Raw genomic sequence first — 27,335 nt, forward strand, 5'->3', positions numbered from 1 at the left:
TCAAATCCATGCAAATGCCCCAGTAACTCCACCCTGACAGAATCAAGCACTGAGTAATCAACGGTTCTCATATCCAAAAATGTGTCCCGTGTGACATTTCACTGTGACATGGACCTGAAGTTTCTGCAAGTTCTGCCAACATAAACTCACACACAGACAGACACAAGGAATGAGTCTGGCCTGGAGACTTTAAACATGTCAGAGGACATTCAACACCATTACACACTATTAGGAAGAATTTACAACATCAACAGGCCTACAAAGTCAGCCAAACACACACACACACACACACACACACACACACAGAGAGAGAGAGAGAGAGAGAGAAAGTTAGGAGTTTGAAGAAATGACCCATGATACATACCTTACCTCCACCACCACCAAGCATGTGCAGTATGTCCAGCCCAGATGACTAAGTCGGAATGGATGGGAGGTGCCATCTACATAAATTGATATTGACATCTTCCTTTGTCTAAGAGAGATGATTCTAAATGTTCCCCTGTAACAATCTACTGTAGAAGCGTTAGATTATTACTGTATAGTAAGTATTGTATTTTCAGTTTCAGTGTTCTTAGAGTTATTTTACAGAAATGTACATTCATTCAGCAATTTTATGAATATCCCATATTTGTCTTTATTGTAATCCCTGTTGTTGTTTTCCACGGGATGAACATCAAGTGAATGTAAAATATTACACTTAAATATGTATATATGAGTTGCATGCAGAATTGTGTTTTATTCTATTTCTAAACGCCTTTAATTTAAAAAAATAATTTAAAAATGTTGTATTGGTTTTCAATACAAATTAAGAAGCTCGGGTCGTTCTTGACGCTCTAGTCTGCACTATAACTGTTTTTTGTTTTTGTTTTTGTTTTGTTTATCTTGGATGTAATTCCTGAGACAAGTGAAGCTGAATGGGAATGGATTTGATTTTAATTTGTTTGAAGGGAGGCTGAATGTAAGGCTGAGTTGCTTGTTTAGATGATGTTTTCCCCCTCATGCAGTGCCACTGTGTTCAATGCGTCTCCAAGTGCGCACGACCAATCTGCAGCAGCGCTCCGCAGACCGCCTGCCAGGCATCTGGTTGCTCTGCGTTTATTTCTGGAGGCGCTGCTTTTTGCTCAATCACCTCCAACAGGTGGACAAGTCGAGTTGGCATAAACATCGGTGAAAATACACCCTGGGGGAGACTGGACGCTTTGCTGTCCACCGATCCACCGAGGAAACTTCGTTGTTGTTGCTTATTTTCGTCTCCAGGATTTGTTGCGCGGTGAGCTGAATGCGGTGTGCGCCGGTCTGCGCTTTTCCCCCCAAATAAGACCGAATGGAAGTCGTGATCAAAACGGACCAAATCTGGATGTACAGTGGGAGTACTGTCAAGTCTCCAAATATGAGAGGGGAGAATGCAGACTAGACTAAAAACCAAGAGAAAGACGGACTGGCATAACAAGACACCAAGACATTAACAAGCAGGCTCTTCATGCAGATCCACCCTGCAGTTTGTTTGTTTTTCAACAAATGGGGGGATGCTCAATTCAAGAAGTTAAGGCGGGTGATCTTTTGAAGCTTAACGTGTCTGTTTTATTAGTCCTCATGTGCTCTTGGGATATTTTCCAAAGGAAGAAAATTGATCTCCATAAGTGAAGTTCCAATGCACAACGTCCCACAGGTTAGTTATTTGCTCCAATGTACTTGAAAAATGGTTTTGACAATAAAAGGCTTTTCACGCTAGATAGGGCTGTAAAGATAAACGATGTAACTGGGCGCCTTTAGGGACCCTCAGCATGTAACTGAGGAAGGACTCCAGCAAAGAAGGGTCCTGTCTTAATTTCACAACCATTTTTATTTTTATCCATGCTATTCCACGTTATCGCTGGAACCTATCACTGCACAAACAGAAATAAAAATGTCAAAATCTCACCTGTGAGTGTATGCAGGCGCCCTTCTGGCAATTTACACTGACCTGTTGTCGTTAATTAGTGGATGCTGACAATTTTATGATTGTTTCACTGTCATTCGAAACACAGGACAGGCCTATCTAAATGGGCTGCTGGTAAGCTCATCTATGTAGTGTGTGCAGTGTCAAATCAGTACAACTTTCAGAATACATGAAGACATTTTGCTCAACATATTCCCTGCCACTGCACTTGAGTGCTGCACTCTTTGTGTAACAAAACAGCTCAGATTTTCTATTTCTAAATATTGATTCCAGGCAACTGTGATTACTAAAGAAAGAGCCCTCTGCACAGAAGGCTGTGTGTCTGTGTGTGTGTGTGTGTGTGTGTGTGTTTGTGTGTGTTTTAATAATAGCACACTAGATATCAGCAGGCTGGTAGCTTACTTGCCTTTTTATGGCAATTTCTGTCCTAAGTTGACAATTAACAATCAAACCAGTATGTTTTATTCATTGAAAAAATGTCTAATTAGCCTATGGGTTGGAATAACACAACAGCTTTATAAGCACAGAGTAACTCTCAACTCTCAACTTACACCTGATATAACCATACTTCATACATACATCTATCCATCATATGTAAAAGGGGAATTGAGACAATAACTAATTGTGGAAAACATGTCTTCAGATATATTTGAATTATAATATTGTTTGAATGTTAAACACTGTTGCTGAGGGGGGGGGCTTGTGTTGTTAAAGACATGTTAATACCCACTTTGGTATCAGTTCAAAAATCAGCTGCTGTATTGGCACTTACTCTTTTCTGCTGCAGTGCATGCGCTTTCTCTGCATGATTCTTACTCTCTCATGATTATAGTTATTCAGCAATGGTGACTGCAGGGTCCCCATGTGGCCACTTCAGAGGTATATTCGCTTCAAAATGAAATTATTCCACAAAGAGCCATAGCAATATCAGACTAATGCCCAGGATCTCAAATGAGGTGTGAAAACTGGCTACCAAAAGGGCTCTCAAGCAGGAAGCAGTTGGATGGAATAGATTTTACTTTTTAATGCTGCTTGTTGAAGTTATTTTTATTTATGGAGGGAAATAAGAACATTTCTACATCAGGAAAGCAGCACCTTGGCAGTAAGAGGAGATGACAGGTGACATAAGGTGGAACAAATGTTGTTTAGGAACACCAGCCGACAGTGAATTGTGTTCCTCCACTTTATTAACTTGCATTTCAGCCATCTTATATTCTTGCTCCTGTTGCAAATCAAGCTGTGGGAACATTGGGTTGCTAGTTGAAAACCTGAATAATCATATGATTGCTTGCCACCTGCCATAGAGAATTACTGTTCAAACTTCATGAAAGCGTTTCAACTTGAAAATGTATCATGTTATGTCATGTATTGAGTGATACCGCTCTGTACAGTGAATATGAAGCTACTGCCAGGAGCCAGGGGTAAGCTTAGTTTAGCACAAAGACTAGAAACGGGAAAACATCTAGCCTCCAGTAACTATAATGCTCACTAATTAACACGTTATATCGAGTATGTTCAAACAATCTACCCATTCATACATACACGGATGGCATGCTCATCAGGAGCAGTATGGGTTCGGGTCTTGCTCATGTAAACTTCAGCAGTCTCTCTGGAGACGACCTCTCTACCATTTGAGCTATATCCTCCAATATTTGTACAAATGTGTTAATTAGCGAGCCTTAGAGATGGTGGACTTTCGTACCTTTGGAAAAACCCACGCTAGTTGTTTTCCCCTGTTCACAGTCTTTGTGCACAGCTAAGCTGGCTGCTGTTTGATGTACAGACATGAGAGGGACCTCCATCATCTCACCAAACTCTCTCAAGAAAGCTAATAAATGTATTTCCCAAAATGTTTTTAAATGTGCTTGTTTAGGACACAGACTACAATGTGGATAGTTTTGACACACATTAACAAAATAAATTGCTTGTTCTTTTTAACTAATTGGGCTGCTGGGAGTCTGAAATCCTCTGAAGGCAAACAGCTAATCCTTTGTGTTCATAGCACTTTTTTGCACATCTTTTTAGTGGATATAGTCTTACTCTTAACGCTGATACTGATTTTAAAATGAGGTTATAATTATTATAGTTGCGTAGTCTGAGGAGATCTACATCCAAATAGAAATTGTAACAGATCAGTTTAGTAATGCTACTTTTTATGCAATTGTGAACACTGTTTTTCTCATCTTTGATTCAGTTTCAGTTTTAGATTCCAGAGAACCTAGATATCTTGGCCGTCGCTTTGTTAGGAAGCAATCATTGTACAGTGTCACTGTGTCTCTGCGAAATCTAGTTTCTGTGAAGCTGCACAGCCAAAAGTGCTGGAGGTGTCATTTTACTGTCACCAAGCAACCACTGAGTCAGCTGTTGTCGATCAATTAGCAAGCATGGCTAATGACATTAACTAAAGCTATTAGTAACTCAAGAATTAAACATCTAGCCATCCATTTCAGCTGCATCACTTCAAGCCTGATGTTGTGTGTCGTATCTTGGTGAAACCGATTGAGTAGGAGCAACCACTTCCAACCTGTGTTTTTCTTGTTTGGTTTAGATTTACCTGATAGGACAGCAGAGAAAATAATGCAGTGACTTGAAATGTTTCTCTGCTGACATTTTTTTTCAGTGCTTATGCAGTTGTGCAAAATGTGAGGTACTTGTAGATCAAAAGAAATGCACTTAATGCTTCAAAGACACTAAAAGATACCTCTCACAGCAAAAAATGCATCTTGAGTGACATAAATGTTGTGTCAACTACAGTTTGAAGGATTTATCTGCAGTAAACATAGGTTTTAGTAGACTTATATTCAATTTATTTCAAGTTTGAAAATTTGTGAAATTCCTTTATACTCCAGTCTTTGTTTCACTCCATTTGCAGGTATTCTTTTCATCTCTCTCTCTCAGAATAATCTTCTCACCTCTGTCCCCATCTCCTCTTCTCATCTTTTCTTACTTGTGAAAATCCAAACCAACAACAGCAAGTGTCTTCTTCCTATAACACCTTTGTTCCTGCCCTTTCTAGTGTGAACTCCCCCAGTCTGGCAGCAGCTGTAGCAGTGTTAGCAGGGTGCTGGTAAGCTGAAGCCCGGGGAGATGTCACAACTATACTACCGGCGGAGTGACAGCTCCTCGTACCGGGACCGCATCCCATTGAGAATTGTGCGGGCCGAGTCGGAGCTGTCACCTTTGGAGAAAGCCTACCTCGGAGCTGTGGAGAAGGGGGACTATGCTAGTGTCAAACAAGCTCTGGAGGTGTGTGTGTATGTATAAATGCATGGAAGAATGGATCATTTGATGGGTAAATGGATGAATGAATACTGCCACTGAGAAAACATTATGGATGAATGGACGGATATTGAAACCTTAATCTAATAGGACTGATTTAGAAAAGATTTATGGGTAACGTGTGCAGCTATGATTATCCTCCACATGTTACCAATAACATCTGGGGCCTTTTACCTTGACAGTGTCAGACCTTTAGTAGACCCAAAATATTGCCACAACAAGCCAGCTGTTACCACAGTACCTTGGATGCACAAAATGAACAGAGCACTTGTCACATAGCAATGCAATAAGGCAAGAAAAAAGAAAACAGCTGAGAAAAGGTACATAACAGCTGTTTTCTAGAGAGCAAATCTCAATCTAAAACCTCCATTATGCCTTTAGCCTAAAATGTTACTGCTATAGCCAACTAATGCCAGATATGACCACCAAAGCTACTACATAAGAGTACTCCACCAGTAAAAAATTGCACTCTTATAACATTGCTGGACTCCTGATGGATAATTAAATAAAAAATAAAAACCAAGCAGCAGCTACAGAGGTAGCACGCCTCAAGATATTTTTCATTTTCAAACTTGTAGTCAACCCCAACTGACGCTGACTCAAGTGACATCACTTAAATGCACTGACGCTGACTCAAGTGACATCACTTAAATGCACAGCTCACAGCGCCCTCTGGAGCCACAAAAGGTTTTATACAATTTTTCCATGCAGTAGTAGCCTACACCTCAAGACCTGCAACCACACTTTGAAGTGTAAACTTGATGTAGTTCCCCATTAATTACTATTATTATAGGTAGGTTACCAGACTGTGGTCATCAGTGCGGCAAACAAAGCCTCACACCAAAATACTGTTTTTTTGACTTGTTGCTCTGTTAGATCTAAAAGGTGTGAAGACTTTACATTTCCTTTCAAAAATCAATGTCTGTTTGTTGTGAATTAGTATCTTCCCTTCTAATCATTTTTTTTACACCAAGGCCCTGAGCAGCTCCTGAAACAACCTGACTTTCAATCACAACCTTATTTTGTCAGGAGGCAGAGATCTATTTCAAGATCAACATCAACTGCATCGACCCTCTCGGCCGCACGGCTCTGCTGATTGCCATTGAGAACGAGAACCTGGAAATCATTGAGCTCTTGCTGAGCTTCAGCGTCTACGTTGGCGATGCCCTGCTGCATGCAATCCGCAAGGAAGTGGTGGGAGCTGTGGAGCTGCTGCTAAATCACAAGAAGCCTAGTGGCGGCATGCAGGTGAGGAGGGGACTGATGGGAAAGGAGTTTGAAATTAAGCGTTTTATTCATGAGGTTGAGGTCTGTGCTGGCGCTCTTATATAACTTATATAAGTATAACTGTGTTTTGGTACTTTTAGCATCAATTTATTTCTATTTTTTCAACCTATACCATATGTATTATTTATCATAAAATGTATGTAAAGTATTTGAATTTAAATTTGAAAAAAACATCCCAGCTTTGTTTAAAATCCTAGAGAATTGATCACTGAGGCCAACGTGTCTCTAAATAACAAAATACACAGCAGCCATTGGCACAGTGGCCCTCATGCCATATCACAGGAGGAATGGTAGAGTGAAGTGTCAGTAAAATACTCATTGTGTAGCTTATAAACTGTATGCAGTTGCCCGGAGCTTTTCATACCATCCAAAATAATTGACCCAGTAGTGTTGGCAACAACAAAAGCTGACACTTCAAAAAGCTGTCTTCATTAGCCTTTTTCTGTCTTTTGGAAAAGGAACAGGTCTTCAGAAAGAGATTTAATGAGTATACTACAATGTAAGCAAGCTTGCAGCTGTTAGCTTTTATTTTGCAGGGATTTAGCCATTTTAATGCCATTGCTCGCCATCCCACAAATGATCCACCAAAACAAGTCCCCCCCCCCAACACTATTTTGCAAGGGTACTGTTGCTGCATAGTGATTGAGCTTTTCTTTTTTTTTTTTTTTACCCTATATGATAATGGCCAGACCCATCTTGAGCACTAGCACAGCTAAAACAAAGTGTGGAGATAGGTCTGGCTATGCAAGACTAGTTCAAGAACGCAATCTTCTTGTTGATGGGAACTGTTGTTTAGAGATTTAATTACTGTAATCAAAAACAAATACAGTCATATTAATCCCTGATTGGAGGCCCTTTGCACTGATTGCTCTACACTCAAGGAGCGTTTTCTTTATCATGTTCCTGCCACACATGGACTGTACACACTGGAGCACGCACATGCGTTCTTCCTCTCTTCTCTCTATCAGCAGTAATGCACCATAAGAACAGATGTTTTTGGCGCAATCGATCAACCATACGGAGGATGTTATTGCCGTTCCTGTCGTGTCCTGTTCATTTGGCTTTGATAGAATAAAGTGAAATTGTGAAAAAGGGGAAAAATGAAAGCAAAAGGAAGAATATATTGGGGACCAAAAGAGAGCACAAAGAAATAGCTCAAGTCTCTTTGTGAAATGGATGTGGAGGGGACTGAAGTACAGAGGCTAGACATTTGCAGTCTGAACCCCACAGCTGTGACATCTATCAGCTTCCACATTTCCTCTTTACCTTAATGTCTTCGTAAGATAGTGCCTCTTCCTATCACATGAGTTTGTTGCGAAAATAGATCACTCTAGCGCTACGAAATTTGCCCAAGAGAAGCTCATTGATTATATTAAAAGGCTGTCTGGGAAAAGAGCATCCTATCTGTTGCCAGTGTCTTCTCTGAGATTTATTAATGAGGAGATTCATTTTATGCTTTGCTGGAATTGTGTGTATTTGTCTTTTTATTTTCCAGGCTGTCTAAATGATGTGTTTGTAATAACCTCACAAGTGTTGTGGCTTATTTGTTTTCTACCGAGGAGTGTATAGAATATCAGCTTTTTAAACAGCTTCATGTATCATCCTCTGAGTGTAGATATGCATCTGTCGGAAGCACAAACACTGCAGCTCACAGTGTTTCTCAATTAAGCAAGCCTTCAGGCGCTTCTTCATTTTATTGTTTTTTCTTTTCATAGTCCACATTTTTGATGATTTTGTTTTTGTGTTTCTGTGCAACATGCATCATATACACATAAAGATAGTTACATAAGGCTCCCCTTACGCTTCTTCCTACACATGACACAGAGCATAATGTGAGCATAATCATGCTTGCTCGGATCCACAAAGACTTGAGCTTATTTTCTGCAGTGTCATTCAAAAACAAACTGCTCAGCGTCCCATTTCACAACAGCTTTATTTAAACAATGTTTGTGATATTGTAGGATGACAGATGAAAACCAGTAGGGAAGCTCAAAAAGGAGCACAGTGAAAACAAAAGCAAAAGCAGGCTAATGCTAATGTTGCATTTTTTCAATATGCTGATGTTGGATGCCGCATTCTGATATGAGTAACGTGAGTGCATTACATAGACAAGTGGGCTGCAACATTTCTTTTCTCCACTATTATCATAACTTCACATCTACCAGCCTGCACTCATCCTGCTCTATGCTTGGGCACAGGCCAAGGCTTTTTGATATAGATTATTTGATGTCCCTCCTCCTCCCACATGGAGAACAGAGTATATAGCTTATTAGATCACCCTCCTCTGCGAAATATGACGACTCTCAGACATAACTCTGTGCCACTCTTTGGAGTTGCTGCTGCATTGTGACTGCTCTGTGAGTAAACTACATTATTAATTAGTATCCACATGATAAAATGACTTTTTCTGTGCAATATGGGTAATGAAAAATTTCTGAGAAAATGAGCCAATTCCCTGGATAACAATTCTTCATATTTTGCTCCTCAGAGAGTACTGCTGACTGGTGAGTTTCTACTCAGACTGCTTTGTGTGAAATAGTGAAATAGTGAAATAGTGAAATAGTGAAACATCTACGATACAGCGACTTGTGTATTCACATCTATTCTCTATGCCTTTTAGGGTATTTTTGGATTCAGCTTAGATTTACACACTGAGCTTTTTAAGATATAGACATCACCAAAACATACCAGACACCAACAAACCGGGATGGATTACCATGAAATTGTCACCAACATGCATGATATCCATCTCACAGGTCAAGGTTTTCACTTATTCTAAGATATTTGTTATGGCACCAACTCATACAGGCATTCATGATTCATGATTCATGATTTGTCTTCTGTCTGCATCAAGTTGCTAAATAGGTCCTCACCTATCGCATGTTTATACCCCAACCATTCCCTGACTATCTTCTTTCTCTCCTCCTCCTCTCCCTCACAGCAGAATCAGATAATAGGCCTTCAGTTAAAAGAAGTGAAAAGGGCCAGCTTACTCCTCCGCAGCGCGCAGCCCTGTTTTCCCACTGAATGACATGGGAATAGCAAAAGGGCTTAGCTGGAGTGGGTGATAAGAGGGATAGGTGGAATGAGTTTCTTTCGGAGCATAATGAGTCCCTCTGAAATCTGAAATTTACAGCGGTTTTGATATGCAGGGCATTTATTCTGCAACTTGTGACCAAGGGCATCATTTCTTGAACAGTTATCACTGCAGCTGCCAAAAGTTCTAACATTTTTTTTATCCTGCTTATTCCATTTAACTTCACTTTAAAGACGTTTGAATTGCGCTCTGAGGTGAACAGATCTTTCAGTCAGAGTGACAGTTAAACCGGACAGAAAGAAAAAGGACCCTGAATGGCCAAACATTGACAATAGCTCACATAAGGCCAAGGCCTTTATTCCAAAGCTTTATTCACTGTATGTGTGACTGATTAAAGCTTTTATTCTCTCCTCTCCCCTGAAAGGTTCCTCCTATCTTATTGGACAAGCAGTTCTCTGACTTCACCCCTGACATCACTCCCATCATCCTTGCTGCCCACACCAACAACTATGAAATTATCAAGCTTCTGGTGCAGAAAGGTGTGTCTATGCCACAGCCACATGAGGTGGGTAAACCAAACGCCCCTAATTTGTTGTGTAAATTGATTAGTATTTTCTTGTTATTTGAAACCCCACATCTCCAAAATGTCAACGACTGTTCAGAAAACAAACACAAGTCTAGTGAGCAGCATGATTGAAGTTTGACATTATCCACTGGGGTCATGGACGTATTATATGAGTCAATCAATAACACAAATTCAGATAATACAGAACATACACTATCTGATCTTAGTTATACGATATAATAGACAACAACTAAATCAATTAAAGTATACATTTTTTCTAATGCTGATAAAGGTTTGTTTGCATGATTAATGCTTTTAGGCATGTGCTTTTTTAGATAATGATTGGTTTTGAAACAAACAAAATGCTTATTTCTTAAACTTTAATTGAAAATCATTATAATAATAATTATTATAAAGTCAAAATCTCAAAGATTGGGCTTTTATCATCTAAATAACCTAACCAGGCATGGCAGTACGTAGTAGACATGATAGATACAGTGCCTGCATTGCTAGACAGAATCATGATCTATTACTAAACAGGGGGAAGCCTTATTAAAATGCATTCATGCTTTGTTTGATGTTGCAGGTGCGCTGTAACTGTGTGGAGTGTGTGTCTAGTTCAGACGTGGACAGCCTGCGGCACTCACGCTCACGTCTCAACATCTACAAAGCCCTGTCGAGTCCCTCTCTAATTGCGCTCTCCAGCGAGGACCCCTTCCTCACTGCGTTCAGGCTCAGCTGGGAGCTGCAGGAGCTTAGCAAGGTGAGAGAGAGCTAGCTAGTGGATCTGAAATATAGGATTTGATTTTAAGGAACTGGAATATTATCTGACTGTCGCTTTAATCAACCTCTATGTGCCCTTTGATTATATCATCATGTGACATTCAATAGCATGTCAATTAATTAGCCATGCTTTCATATAAACTGATCTTGGTAAATTTAATTTGATAAAAAATAATAAAAAATACACCAGGTTCAGCTTTGAAAATTCACTGAAATAATTACAAAATTGGTATCCTTGCCTGCTATAATTCATGGCATTTCCAGATGAAATATAAAAGTTAAATATAAAGTTAATCATTAAAATTGTTGAGTAAAGCTAAAAATAAAATAAAAATGAGGGATGGCAGATGCTTTCATTGAGTTTACTCAGAGAGACACTATTACTATTAAATGCAGTGTACATACAGCGGGTAAAATAAGTATTGAACACGTCACCATTTCTCTCAGTAAATATATTTCTGGAATGAAATGAAACAGTAGATGTCCATAAATTAAGTTAAGTGTAATAATGTGAAATGACACAGGGAAAAAGTATTGAACATATGACGAAAAGGAGGTGCAAAAAAGGCATGGAAAGCCAAGACACCAGCTGAAATCTATCAGTAATTAGAAAGCAATCCTGCCACTTGTCAGTGCAAATTAATATCAGCTGGTTCAGTCCCAACTGATGGCCTATAAAAAGGCCCCTCATCACCAAGGTGTCACACAAGAAACATCTCCTGATGGGTAAAACCAAAGAGCGCTCTCAAGACTGTCGCAACCTTCTTGTTGCAAAACATACTGATAGCATTGGTTACAGAAGGATTTCTAAACGTTCCAGTTTGTTCTAGTGAGCACTGTTGGGGCCATAATCCAGGAAGTGGAAAGAACATCATTTCACCATAAACTGGCCACGACTAGGTGCTCCTTGCAAGATTTCTGACAGAAGAGTGAAAAGAATTATCAGAAGAATTGTCCAAGAGCCAAGGACCACTTGTGGAGAGCTTCAGAAAGACCCTGAATTAGCAGGTACAATTGTTTCAAAGAAAACAAAAAGTGATGCACTCAACCGCCATGGCCTATATGCACACTCACCGCGCAAGACTCCATTGCTGAAGAAAAAACATGTTGAAGCGTGTTTAAAGTTTGCTGCACAACATTTAGAGAAGCCTGTGAAATACTGGGAGAATATAGTCTGGTCAGATGGACCAAAATTCTACTCTATGGATGCCATAGTACACAGCATGTTTGGAGGTCAAATGGCACTGCACATCACCCCAAAAACACCATACCAACAGTGAAGTTTGGAGGAGGGAACATCATGGTGTGGGGCTGTTTTTCAGCATACGGCACTGGCAAACTTCATATAATTGAAGGAAGGATGAATGGAAAAATGTACCGAGACATTCTTGATAAAAATCTGCTGCCATCTACCGGGATGATGAAGATGAAACGAGGGTGGACATTTCAGCAAGACAATGATCCCAAACACACAGCCAAGGAAACTCTCAATTGGTTTCAGAGAAAGAAAATAAAGTTGCTAGAATGGCCCAGCCAATCACCTGACTTGAATCCAATAGGAAATCTATGGAAAGAACTAAAGATCAGAGTTCATAGAAGAGGCCCACGGAAACTTCAAGATTTGAAGACTGTTTGTGCGGAAGAATGGGCCAAAATCACACCTGAGCAATGCATGCGACTAGTTTCTCCATACAGGAGGCATCCTGAAGCTGTCATCACCAACAAAGGCTTTTGTACGAAGTATTAAATCAATTTCAGTAAGCGTGTTCAATGCTTTTTCCCTGTGTCATTCCATTTTATTACACATAACTTTAATTTCTGAAATTATTTATTTTAGTTTCTTTGCATGTGTGGATTGCATGGGTTGTTACTGACATCTGGTGAAAATTTCATGACAATGGCACCTTTTAGAAATATATTTACTGGGAAAAATGGTGACGTTCAATACTTATTTTACCCGCTGTATATTTTACACAAATTTTAACATGCTTTTATTGCATTTAAGTTTTGTATAGATAAAACAACCTCAAAATATATAAAAATAAATGGCTTAGGGGTGGTGCATTTATTAAATGGCAGTAAACTAGCTTGAAACAGCTTCATGACACAAAACACCTAAAGGCAGAAGTTTGATTTAGAAACACCGCATTCTAAACAAACTTACAATGTTGACTTACATTTCAGCTGCCAGGTTCTTGCAGTTCTCTTTATGTTAAGTGTTATCTGTATCCTGCTCTTTTTAAGGTGGAGAATGAGTTCAAATCAGAGTATGAGGAGCTGTCTCAGCAGTGTAAACAATTTGCCAAGGACCTCCTGGACCAAACAAGAAGCTCCAGAGAGCTGGAGATGATCCTCAACTACAGAGATGACACCAACTTATTGGACGAGGAGGGCAACAATGACCTTGCAAGACTAAAACTTGCTATCAAGTACCACCAAAAAGAGGTAAGCATGATACATAATAGTAAAGTGCAAAATGTTAATGATTTCACTTTTTAGTGTACAAGGGTTGCTATGGCTAATGAGGTAGAGTGGGTTGTCCACCAATCAGATGGTTAACGGTCTGATCCCTGGATCTTCCCACTACATGTTGAAGTGTGCTTGAGCAAGATACAGAAACCTAAATTGCTCCTGATACTGTAACATCAGTGTATGAATATATTTGAATGGCTGAATGTGAAATGTAGTGTAAAACCCTGAGTGCAGTCCATTTACCATTTATAAGGTATTTAGCTTGATTATAGAGTAATGCATAGCTTTCTGAATGGATCAGAAGGCAAAAGCTGTGAAAAGAAATTCTGTATCCTAAGGTAATTTGATACTCACTTTGCCATTATATGACAGTTTAAACACATGAATACAGTAGTTGAAGGACAAATCAAGGACACAGAGACAGTGTTGCTTTTTTATTTTGGAGGCTGCAATAATGGGAAGATAGCAGGGAATGAGGAACACACACACACACACACACACACACACACACACACACACACACACACACACACACACACACACACACACACACACACACACACACACACACACACACACACACACTCTACCACACAGTCAAGTTCACCTGCCACCTCTTGTACCTAAGCAGAGCTGTGATATGACTGCAATATCACAGTTTAATTCTTTTTGAATTCTGTAATATAGAAGGAATCATATTTTCTTTTTTCATGCTTCTCCTTGATCCTCTACTGTATTATTTTTTTCCTCCATCAAGTATTGTTTGCTTCATTATCTACGATACAGCTTGTTGTTAGATTTCAATGCCACGTGCTCCAGGCAACATTCACTGTTTGTTGCCTGGGGAAGACTGCCAAGCCTGTACTTTCTGCTGTACCAAGCCAGTGTCTTCTCACAGGTGTCACTGCCAGCCAATATGAACTGCTGTAATGATGTTCGATTAGCATCAGATTCTTTTTTGAGTGCCAGAAACTGGTTTGGGTAGGATTTTTATCTGTTTTCAAGTTGGCAGCTTACACAGATGACAGATAGCCAAAGCGTGTTTCCAATACCAAAGCATTGCAGCTGCAAGATAATACTTTTTTCATATTAAAATTGCAACTGTGGCTCTAAATTTAGGATCTTTACTTCCTTGAAATAACACATAGGTAGCTACACACATTAGTATAAGTCCAGTCAGCCATCATGCCATTGAAAAGACAATAACCTTTTGCTGGAACTTCTACATTCAGTACATCCAGTTAAACATACATGCTCTACAATGTTTAATTCAGAACATGTACAGAACATCTGTTCATAATGCTGGATTTCATTCTTTTGTTTCTGTTGTGAGATAAATGATTTCTGAGTGGGTAGAGCTAGGAACAATTAGTATGGGGAAAAATAATTAAAAGGTAAATTTTAATTCCTTTGAAGTATGTCATTAAATGTCTGCTACTGCTATATAAACCTTGAGTACTTTTATGGCTAATAAAGAAATCGTCTTTCACTTATACTCATGTCGTTAATGTGCCAAATATATTATAATTATTACTGATGAATAAAGAGATGTTAAAGATATGTTTCAGATAATTCATCAGCATACCAACTCTTTTGTAAAATTAATTAGTTATGGCTCTAATCTACTTTAACTAGATATTGACCTGTCTAAAGCTTAGCGCTGTGGGTAAATAGAAAAGGGTTATAACTGATGAATGAGCTATGTTTTCCTTGGAGGGCCGGTTTTGATAGTGTTGCTAAGTTATTATGGGATGACTGAAGGCTTCGTCAGGCAACAAGAAAGGGGTTAAATAGATATTACACTGCGGAATCGTTCCGGTTAATATAAAGGCGAAGCAAAATGATAAGGAAGCAGACACATTAATCCCAGAAGTGACTTATAATTCATTCAGCTGTCTTTTGCTGGAGCTTTGCCTGGCTGTCAGAGCAGTCCTTCATAAGGCATCTCTTATGAAGGCATCTCTCATTTATGAAATGGCCATTATCCATCCAGTTGTTGCTCATCGAGACACAGGTTGGCAGAAGAACATGTTGGGTCACAAAAGGACAATTGGGAGTTGCGCAAGTGCACAGTATGACATAAGGATGGACAGTCCCCTGTCAGCGTACCCAACCTCTCTGTCACTGACAGTAAATCTGTCATCGCACACACTGTGAACAAACATTCCCTCCTGCTGCCTCAGCCACAAGTGGTCCTTCATGCATCTCCTCTCCACGGGAGTGTTTTAATTATCCTAGAGATATCCCAATATGCCTTTCTCCTGTATGCTATCAGTAACACCCTTCGATCGCACTAGAACTTTGATGGAGGAGAAGTGTCTCATGATGTGGGTAACAATCCACCCAGCTGCCCTTTTCAAATGATAAGTGGTTAGCAGTCATTTCAAGGTAAAGTTATTCTGCTGGAAATTCTCATTCTGTGGTGGTGGTTGTGTGTGGGAGTGTGTGTATAGAGTGTTGTGTATTTGATGTAAAATTCTCCTTCATTTAAAGTAATTTCTCTCTGTCCATAAAGTATTTTTTTCCTGAAAGAAATGAAAGTCTGCCATTACAGTAAAAGCATTTTAGCTATTTTTCTTAAATCAAGTTAAATTTTTCTTCATTCAAATGAAACAAACAACCTGCCTTACTCTGTCTTGTTTCAAAACTCTGGTCCTTGGAATAACTTGATTTCTATTGGAGGCAATATTCCTATTACACTGGTAGATTTTTTTCACTTGTTTTGAACTGAATATTAGACAGAGACAACTTGATTTGATTTACAGTTTTTTTGCAGAATATTTGGTAATCATGCAGCTAGTGCTTTCACCCTTGTAGAATATGGAGAGAATATAGCAGTCTTGCAAAAGTTGCTGTGTGACACTTGATTTTATCTAAATTTAACCACACAAGCAAATATTCCATTAACAGTAACAGCAGTGACTGTGCCAGCACTGTGCCATAAGGTGTAGTATTTTGTGGAAATCTTTCAGACATGCTTTAGTAAACTGTTTATAGATTCTGAGAAAGGAAACATATAGTGTGTGAAGTATACAACATTAGATTTTGGCCATAGAATTATGACTCAGCTGATAATTTAGCTCTCTGCAGAACTGGCAATGTAATGACGATTTCTGCAGCAGGGAAGATGACTTATTCTATACAGAGTCAATGTATGTACACACACACACACACACACACACACACACACACACACACACACACACACACACATGCAGACACATGTTTGCTTTGTGTCTCTGACAGATGATCTTTAAACCAGACAGGGTTTTGCCCTCTGCATTTCATGGAGGGTTAAGTGGACACTCAGTTGGACTGGAAAGGCTCATTTGACTGTTTTTGCAGAAAGTAGTTACTTTGTTCAGAGAATTTTGTCTGTGGTGTGATCACCACTCATCTCTTTCAGCGATTTCGCAGACATGCTCTTGTAATTGGCATGACATTTACCCTGAATGTGTGAATTTGTTTGTTAGTACTGGCTGTTGATGAGTGTTGCAGTGAGTCAGGTGAGGTGCATGTTTTTGACCCTCAACCGAACAAACTAAAAGACAGTTCTCCTCTTAACCCTCTTACGCGCGTAGTGTGTTTACAATTGCTCGTTTACGGTCCTATTTATACTTGAATCTGTGTGTGCTTTTTGGCTTTGCTGCTGCTGTGCTCCCAGGGTTTAAAAAGGCAATTTATAACGGTCTGAAGAGAAATCTCCACAGGCCTCTCGTCTAAAGAGCTGAGCTAACAGAGCAGCCTGCGCTTTGATGCAGCGGGAGGCCGAATCAGATAAATATGATCAGTAACACATACGCATTAAAGTGGCGATTATCCCCTCAACCTCCCTGAGGGTTTTCAACAGTGGATCACTCTCATTCGTAATGATATACTTGCAAAAATATAGGTGAGTACATGGAAGATTCGCAAAATGTGTAAAAATGCCTGTCTCTTTAATATTTGAAAATAGCGCCAAGAGAAACCTGTTAATTTTTCCATGCTGTAGTTTGACGTTGCCCCCTTGTGATGTGTCATAAAAACTGCAATTCAGTGTTTCAAGATGTTTTTTAATGACACCATTAAATGGAGATAAAATTGCACTAACAGGAATATGTATTATGTAGTGAAGGACCATTAGCACACAGTTGTTTCAGCAATCCACTGCAACAGATATCTGTCTTCACAATTTAATGTGCCTTCAAATAATACTTTTCTTAACACAAGCGATAACTTGTTCCCAATGCAGTTTTAAAAATACTCCTATTTGCCTGAAGGTAATATAATCTCATAGCTAGCTTCTTTGACTAGTAAACTAAACCAGTTATATATCTTGCAGTCTTGTTAGAAGGATGTTGTGCTTTATTTAATCTGATTGTTACTAGAGTTTATATTATAAATGTACACATACTCTGGGGCACATTTTGAAAGTGGACATTGTTTGCATGCTGTTTTGCTGGAGTCAAGTAAAATCCATCAACACCCTGTTTTTATAAGCGTGAGAGCAGTTCAGAAGCATTAAAGGTGACAGACAGCGTGATCATCAGGTTGTAGGTTAATTCCGAAGACCTGTTTGTATTTGCTTTGAAAAATACTGTAAATGATCAGTCTAGGTCTTGCAATAACTATGGACTACACTGACCTTGTTTAACACTTACAAAAGTAAAAAAAACTGTTAAACCTAACCAGCTGTAAGTTGCATGCTTGTCAGTGTGTGAAAGTAGAAGAAAAGAGTTTCAGCAGATTTTTTTACGTTGGTAAAGCTGCAGGGAAACTTGTCTTTACAGGACAAAAAAAAGGAAAAAGCGCCCTCACACACCGAAGTGCTTTCCTGGCACTTTTGGACAGTTAACAGTGGAAAGACTGGACTTGAGACCAGGGGGGATACTGTTTGAGTTGTGTGAACAAGCCACCTAAGGCAAATATGACACTTTGCTATAGCTGACATTTGGAAGTGATTGTGAAAGATGAAGAGAGAAAGAGTGAAATAACAGAGGTGTTGGACTCTGCCCACGAAAAAGGAATAGGCAGAGAGGCTTCGTATGGGAAGGTAGCTGCATATAATGCATGGAAGTTAAGGGGATTGTGGGTGGCTAGCTATAGCTAAATAAAAAAAACGAATGAAATAAGATCACTTAATGTTGTTATTATTATCAAAATTTCCCTTATAAAGTTGATAATCTCATTAGATTTTGCAGAGTTATTAAATAATTACACCTCATGTGTTAAGACAAATATTGGCATGGATACGTTTCCTAATTATAACATTAATTAGCTTAATTTCTGACCTTATTAGCATCACTGTCAGTGTTTAATATATCATGCTGATTAAGGCAAGACATCAGGCAGCTTAAGTACCTCTTGTTTAATGTCATTAATTAGGAACAATGTTCAGACAAGCAGTGAAAGACACAAGCAAAAAATTAACTGCATATGAGTGACTCACTTATGCCCCAAAAGGTCTATGAAATACCTTTTGTGATAAAGTGATCAAAGCTTTCTTTAAATAGACAGAATGCTATTCAATCCATTGCTGCTGCAGAATTTAAAACAATTGATTTTCATTTGATTCATTCATTATTTTCTGGGCTTAAGTACTTCATTACAAGACTTACCCTGCACCCATGGGTCCGCTTCAGAATTTGGTTGCAACTTAATGAGGTTTGTCTTAATGGTTATTTTGTCTATTATAAGGTTCATGCTCAAAGGAGTCATATGAAGAAAGAAAATCAGCAGAGATTTTCTTTCCTCTTTATTCTTCCATCGTCAGAAGTTACAGCTTCAACAAAGATTTGAGGCTGTATCACTGATCACCCCTATTATCTTAATTCTCTCCCTCTCATTTGGAAAAAGGAGGACAATTCCTCTTCTTCTCCACTCATCCATGATATTCGTCTTCTCCTATATTCCCTCTCTGGATTTCCTCTCAAGTTTTGTGGCAACACAATACATAATACTCTGTACTAAGTATGGAAATATAAGCCATTCTACTCCAGACCCTGACGCAGATAGGGATCTCTGGTTCCCATGGTAACAAGGCTGTAGAGTTGGTGAATTGGCACCTAACAGTGTCAGTCGACACTTTGACTCTGACACAGAGGCTCAATGTGACATTAAACAAAATTGTGTGTTTGCATGTACATGCTTGCTCGTGTTGTGCGACTAAGTTATACAATACAGAATGAGTTCCGTTGTTGTTCTTGAATGAGAACAAATCCCAGCTATGGCTAGATTATCACCAGATGCTGACGATGCTTCAGTCCATTTGGCTGAGGCAGTAAACCTGTACTCAGTTACCAAGTGGAGCGTGGCATTAACTTAGCAAAAATTTCCTTTGTCATTCTTTTCACTTTTGCAGCCACATAAGGTATTGATCCTTGATCACAGTAATACAAAACATAAGACGAGCCAAATGACAGAAAAGAGGGCAAAATATTTCCCACATGATGATTTATGCCCTAAACCTTTTCCTGTCGTGGGTAAGAGACATAAAAGGTTGTCTGCTCTAGATGAAATTCCAATAATATTCAGATTTTTGGGAGTGCTGTGTTATTATCTCAGGAAAATCAACAAGAAATGCAATGCAGTCATCGTAAAACATGATTCTCTTGTTTCCTGACAACATTAATTTTTACTGACTTCACAGCCTGTGTAAGGCCCCTTTTTATTTTTGTTTTTTATTTTCTGTGTCAAGACAGCCATTACCTGAGTTCCCTTCTCAAATATCCATGTGTGTCTATTACCCTTCAATTTCTGACACCACCAACACATCCTACTCCTACATTTGTATTCTCTAAACTGGAACTTGCTGCAGGGGCTAATTCTGGCATGTGGTCACTAGGGCATTATGTTCTGTGTAAAACCTCTAAATAGCCTCAGGCTGAGGATGCTGTCTCCCAGCAGGCTTACATGCTGCAATCATGCCTTAGATTAGTGAAGTTGTTATCTCTGTAGATCCAACAGATGAAATAACTCTCCCCTCCCTTCTCTTATTACTTTAAGTTTGTAGCTCAGCCAAACTGCCAGCAGCTTTTGGCATCCCGGTGGTATGATGAGTTCCCCGGCTGGAGACGTCGCCAATGGGCAGGGAAGTTCTTCACCTGTGTCTTCATCGGCCTCCTCTACCCTGCGTTTGCTCTCTGCTACCTCATCGCTCCTAAAAGTCGCTATGGCCTCTTCATCCGTAAGCCCTTCATCAAGTTTATCTGCCATACAGCGTCCTACCTGACCTTTCTTTTCCTGCTGCTCCTCGCCTCCCAGCACATTGTCACCACAGAGCAGGACAGGCAGGACAGACAGGGGCCGGCACCAACCACTGTGGAGTGGATGATCCTGCCCTGGGTACTGGGTGAGTAAAAGGGGTGAGGACTGAGGGCATTTATAGTTGCGGATAGCTGTAAGTGAGATGAGTGCATTGATGTACAAAAATAACATCATGATAACATCATGGCCATTTAACATAGAAAGAGGAGAAGATGTGCTCATCTTATCACACATTTTTTTTTAAGTTTGAGGTAGTCAGTTTTTTGTCTCTGTGAGTGTGTTAGCATGCGGACTTTAGTGTGTAACTCAAAGCACCACTGTGTCTGAATACAGTGTCACAGAGATGCAGACTCTCAGTCCTGATAATAAAATAAACTGATATTTTATAATGCAATTTCTGATCTTTTGCTCTGGAGAGTCAGCCAGGGGAGTTTCATGCTCATCCAAGCTAGAAGTGCTAGAATTGCTTTAACTCCCACTCACCTAAAGTTGTCCATGCAGAAAGTGAACGGGACATTTATTTGTACAACACTGGAAGCCTGAAATAACTCATATTATTTTAACAGACATCCACAACAGCCAATCACAAACTAAGTATATTCTGTGTCCTTGGTATAAGAATTTTTATTGAACAGATGAGAAGACAATCTCTGTATTTCTAGGATTCATCTGGGCAGAGATCAAACAAATGTGGGATGGTGGTTTCCAAGACTACGTACATGACTGGTGGAACCTGATGGACTTTGTCATGAACTCTCTATACTTGGCCACCATATCTCTCAAGATTGTAGCCTACACTAAGGTAACCAATTATTTTTGCATGGCAGTGAAATGGACACTAGGTGTTGTGTAACTTTCCTGTGTTCTCACTTCTGTCCGCCATCCTTTGTCTTGTTCAGTACAGTGGTAGTAAACCCAGGAACCAGTGGGAGATGTGGCACCCAACACTAGTAGCTGAGGCAGTGTTTGCCATAGCGAACATTTTCAGTTCCCTGCGCCTCATCTCGCTGTTTACAGCCAACTCTCATCTGGGGCCACTGCAGATCTCTCTGGGGAGAATGCTGCTGGACATCCTGAAGTTCCTCTTCATCTATTGTCTGGTAAATGTTTGCACATGGGCAGGAATATAAACATGCGCACAGTTGTTTAAGTAAGGAACAGTAAATAAGACAAAGAAACAGATGGGTTGGCTTAAATTTCATCAATTTTCTTTCTCCAGGTCCTACTGGCCTTTGCTAATGGGCTGAACCAGTTGTACTTTTACTATGAGACGAAGGCTTCAGATGAGAAGGGCAAATGCAAAGGCATCCGCTGTGTGGAGCAGAATAACGCTTTCTCCACGTAAGTTCACATGAATCTAAACTGGCTTGCATGTGTAGTGTAGATGTGTGATGTTGGGAAATTGAGTGGCAAAAAAAGAGAGAGTTGTGTGTCTGTGTATGTTGTTACTGTTACTGGTTGCCAAATGCGTGAAAACTGAAAAGGTTTTCAGTTGCTAAGAGAAACTAATGTTGAAAATGAATTTCAAAAACAAAATTTTCTCCACCTTCAATTGATAAAATGTTCACTTTACACTGACTATATATCTTTCCCATGCAGATTATTTGAGACCCTGCAGTCTCTCTTCTGGTCAATCTTTGGTCTGATCAGCCTCTATGTGACCAACGTGGATGCAGACCATCAGTTCACTGAGTTTGTAGGCGCCACCATGTTTGGCACCTACAATATCATCTCTCTGGTGGTTCTCCTCAACATGCTCATAGCCATGATGAACAACTCCTACCAGCACATTGCTGTGAGCACAGATCAAACATGTTGCAAACAAAAAGTCACATGAGTGTGTGGATTAGATAATGATTGTGTTGGCAGTGTTGTTCATGTGCCCTAATCTTGATTTCAGGATCATGCCGACATTGAGTGGAAGTTTGCCAGGACAAAGCTGTGGATGAGTTACTTTGAAGAAGGGGCCACTCTGCCTGCCCCATTTAACATCATCCCCAGCCCCAAATCATTCTTGTACCTCATCTGCTGGATCAAGAAGCAAGTGTGCAAAAGGACGAGCTCCAAGCGGCCCGAAACTTTTGGAACTCTCGGGGTAAGACACACAGAAATAGAAAGAAGAGAGTCTGTTTGTTGTTTTTTTTGATGAGTGAATCTCAGAAAACCTATGTTCTAAAATGTTAGACAGATATCCATAATTCATTTTGAAAATTGTTATATTTATTATTTTGTCAGCCAGACACAAATTACTTATTTTTCTTAAAACCCACCATTATTTGCTCTTCTTTGTGCAGTCAGTCATTTTGTAAGAATAGTAGAGCTGAATCGATTAGTTGATTTGCAGAAACATTCATTGGATTTGATTAATCATTTCAATCGTTGTTATAGCAAAAAATGCTCTGCTTATCAAATACCAGGATTTGCTGCTTTTCCCCATCATATATCACAGTAAACTGAATATGTTATTTATGACTGATGGTGAGATAAACCAGGAATGTCAAGACCCCACCATTTCTCACTATTATTTTTTTTTTTGACATTTTATAGACAAAACAGTTTACTGAGAAAATAACTGGCAGACGAAGCAGAAGATATTTTTTTTAATGACGGAAGTCTTTACTGTTTTGCGCTACAACAGTCAGGGGCCACATGCAGTGAGACCCACAGACAGCAAAGTTTAATAAAAATGTGTGATACTGTGAAAAACTAAATATGCTTTTTCTCTCATCTCCCACATTTGCTCTAACTTAACCTCTCTGGCATCTGATGTCTGTGCAGAGGCGAGCAGCAGAGAACCTGAGGATGAACCATCAGTATCAGGTAAATGTAGTCTCTTTCAAAGCAAGCTGAAATTGATTATTGCCCTCTGAGTGTGTGTCTCTGTGTGTGTAAGAGCGTGAGTGTGAGTGACAGATCACACATTCTGCCCTTTGACTGCCATTCTACACTTTTCTTTTCAATCTATCAATAGAACGCTTTTGAGATGTCTCATATAACAGGCCTAACAATTACACTCAGTGGGATGTTCATCACCATTCTCTGTAGAGGATTTTCTATTTGTCTATATCTGCAGGTGGTTATTGTAGTAGCTGCTAGCCTGAAATGTATTTTCTTGTGTGCATCTATATTTGCCATCTTTTTCCTGACTGACTATTGTATTCTGTTGTAAAACGACACTTTCATTCAATATTAGAAGATTTTATTGTGCTCAAATACATTCCCCCCGTAGGAGGTATTGAGAAACTTGGTGAAACGTTATGTGGCCGCTATGATCAGAGATGCAAAGACAGAGGAAGGCCTGACTGAAGAAAACTTCAAGGTATGCACAGTTCCTGCAAAGCAAATAACTGAAATGGGTGCAATAGATCACATGACTACATGTATTTGACAGGAGTTTTAATGACAAACCCACAGAGAATTATTAGACTCTGCAGTAAGAACTCTGTTTTTTTCCGACCCACAACTGCTGTTTAGGTTCATCCTCACCGCTTTCATAGTGTGTTTTGGGCTGCAGTAGGCAGCCATTTTCAGTAAAAAAGCCACTATATGATACCAAATGACTTGCTGGACAACGTAGTGGAACATATAGGAGCCATGGATCCAGATATTTCTGTCAGATGTTGGTGGAAACCAAAACCTGAGCTAAAAAGTGAGAAACTAACATTGAACTTACTCACTATTGAACTTAATTCCACCAGGTGGACACGAACAACTCCAAAGTTATTCTAATGTAGCTTTATGTCTGTTGGGTGTATAAATAGACAATCGTTTGCTAACACGTTTGCCACACCAACCATTAAAAAAAAAAAAATCCATACACAAAAAAAGAGTTAAATTGGCCATTATTTAGCAGGACAGACGCTTGGCTTGTTATTATTTGTCAGCTGTGGGTCTTTCAAGATGTGGCATATGGAAAAATGTCCCATATTAAAATATTCTTGCATGCTTTGTGGGAACAAGAAAGTGCTTTATCATTATTATAATTATCCTCTTAGTATTGACTGAGTTTAAATTGAATCAATACTCTGCAGTCTGCTCTGAAGTTACCAATGACTGGGACGATTAAAATTATTAGTTAATTTACCAAGGGAGATCACTTTCTGCTTTACTCACCCAGGAGCTGAAACAAGATATCTCTAGTTTTCGTTACGAGGTGATGGGCATGATGAAGACAGGAAAGCCTGCTCTACAGGGGGCGAAGGCCAGTGGGAGCTCAGTGGACTCCAGTCTTGCTTACTCCAGCTCTTCACTCGAGGTTTCTCCCTGTCCTCAGAGCAGCCAGGTGAAAAGCAAACTCAACCGATTCAAGATCATCACATCCATCCTCAAGCAGGGCACTTCTACAGCTTCACCCAGGCCGCCTGAAGCCTCCAACGGTCTACCTAACGGACTCTTGTCCCCGGTCTCTGATGAGAGTTCCAGTGAAAAGTCTAACCAGAGGAGAAATTTCCCCAAAGATATCACTGACTTTGGGTTGTTCCAGAAACGCCACTGGGGTGGCAATGAAGATGCATCAGGCACATTAGAAATTTCCAGAAAGATGTACTCTTTGTCAGAGGAAGCAGGGGAGTCTGGGGGCTCAGACGCAGAGGGCCAGGACAAAGAGCATACAGTAAAAGGCAAGGATAAGAAGGGACTCCTGGAGACAAAAAAGGAGGAAGAAGCCGCTGTAAATGAGCCCCTGATTGAAAATAGCGAGGTCTCCAACACCAACAACAGCTTGGATGAAGGTGGGAAAAAAGAAACTGAGGGGAAGGACAAAGAGAGTTTACCCTGCAGTGACTCAGTAGCTGATGGATGTTTGTCAGGGTCATCTAGAGAAGAAGCATAAGATGTGACAATACATGCATATAAATACAGGACAAGTAATGCTGGGCTGAAGACTGACAATCAATGTGAGCTTCGAGGGAGGATGACCAGCTTTGATCTTTGGAGACTCAGGGAGGCCTTTGGTTTCAGTGTTTTTAAATGCTGTTATATGGAGATGCTGGAGTGGAGATGCAGCAAAGGTAAACGGAGCTCCGTGTGAGCATCACAAGGATTTAGATTTTAGGATAAAGTCATGTCATCTTATCTCATCCCTGCAGATAATTGGAAGGTTTATTATTTCTTGAAACATAATTTTCTCCTTCTTTAACCTCCTCTCTCTCCTTGACCCTTATCTGACATGTGCCCTTTTTTTCAAGTTATCCACCATTCACCATACTCTCCTTCATCAATTTCTCTCTACCTCTTTCCCTTTCCTGTTTATCTCAACACTGCTTAACTCTCCCTATCCTTATCTCACTAGAGCAATAGATGTGTTCTGTTTTAGACCCGACTCTCTGCCTTACTCTGTCTGTTTCGGCACTTTACACACTTTATACTGGCATACAGTATTAGTCAAAGATGTGTCAAGCTCTTATCATGCAACAACAATTCTGTCAATGTTTTTCTATGCAAAAACCTGGGATTGGTGATTCTCATCGTGGAAGAGGATAATGGTACATTTAATCGTGACAGTCTATTACAAGTGTTCTCATATGTAAGGTAGCCGACTGTCAATTAAAGAATAATAAGAGATATACAATATGGACACAGCCTATCAACCATTAAAAGCAACATATTATTCATTATTTATCGCTACTACAGAAAATAAACTAGTTATTTTCAACAAATTTGCTGTTTTTAACTTTAGATGTCATGTTAGTTTGAATGAATGATGTTATAGAGATTAAAATATAGATAAAAAATAAACTGGAAACTAGACTCTTTATTTGGCTTTTTTCCTTTCCTTTGTTCAATGCAGATTGCAGACAGATACAGACATGAACAGAATGCTTAAAAACTATGATGCTATCGTAATGGGCCAACACAATGTGTCACTTTTGAGGATCTTACTTTTTGTTGTTGTTTTTTGTTTCTTGTTTTTTGTCTTTTGTCGTCATTCATTCATTCATAAAGGCTTATCAATTGGGAAGAAAACCTGTGTGGTATTTAAAGGAAATAACTACAAAAAATACATGGTTTGGTTAAAAAAAGTATACAGCTCTATTTTCTTTGCCATTTTCGTGGATTTAATCTGTTTATCAAGTTTATTTTCTTTGAAAATTAGTTTCAAAGTCATGAAAGCATAACAACATAATACCATGGCCTGATCATGTTTCTCAATTAAACTGCCACAAAAAATATCTTAATAGCTGTCATATAGTTTACATAGCTTATTGCTTTTGTTTGGCTAGTTGATAATCTACCAAAAACTGTCTGAAAAAGAAATCATTTAAAATCTGTCATTAGCTTGGCTTATGCTCTCATTTAAAAAATGGATGTCAAGGTTTACTCCACTCCCATGGCTCCAATTTAAAAACACATTTGTAATGAGGGATGGTGCAGAGCTTTTAGATAAGTCTCTGGTTTTGGAAAAGCAGAATGAGGTAGGCCCAGGTTATCAGAACTAAATTCCCCATGGGCACATATCAGTTTAGTGAACTGTCAGAGCAGGGATATTTAAAAATGTATTATATCTATATTATATAATAATAAAAGAGTTGTTTTTTTCAATTATAAAATAATATAGTTATGTTATATTGTGCACTTGTTTCAAAATCTTCCATTCAGTTACATTTTACATACCGTCTTTAACACTTTAAAAAGAAGAGAAGACATATGAGTCAATTTTATATGTAAAACTGTTGGATTAAACTTTAACCTCCATATTGTTGTTTAAAATGGAAGTACTGTGTTAAAAA

At 39.3% G+C, this 27,335-nt stretch overlaps 1 protein-coding gene across 1 annotated transcript; it reads left to right on the plus strand.

Moving 5' to 3' along the window:
* The first annotated feature begins 987 nt into the window (after positions 1–987).
* trpc4a (transient receptor potential cation channel, subfamily C, member 4a) lies at positions 988–26,343 on the plus strand. Its single transcript, XM_051400942.1, has 15 exons — positions 988–1,669; positions 4,956–5,185; positions 6,248–6,466; positions 9,967–10,107; positions 10,694–10,870; positions 13,135–13,335; positions 20,347–20,692; positions 21,270–21,409; positions 21,507–21,707; positions 21,827–21,948; positions 22,207–22,402; positions 22,508–22,702; positions 23,386–23,427; positions 23,837–23,926; positions 24,725–26,343. Exons 2-15 carry the CDS (start codon positions 5,027–5,029, stop codon positions 25,436–25,438), a joined length of 2,943 nt encoding a protein of 980 aa, XP_051256902.1. The 5' UTR covers positions 988–1,669; positions 4,956–5,026; the 3' UTR covers positions 25,439–26,343.
* Positions 26,344–27,335: the final 992 nt, after the last annotated feature.

The sequence above is a fragment of the Dicentrarchus labrax genome, unplaced genomic scaffold (genome assembly GCF_905237075.1).
Source record: "Dicentrarchus labrax unplaced genomic scaffold, dlabrax2021, whole genome shotgun sequence".
NCBI classification, from domain to species: domain Eukaryota; kingdom Metazoa; phylum Chordata; class Actinopteri; family Moronidae; genus Dicentrarchus; species Dicentrarchus labrax.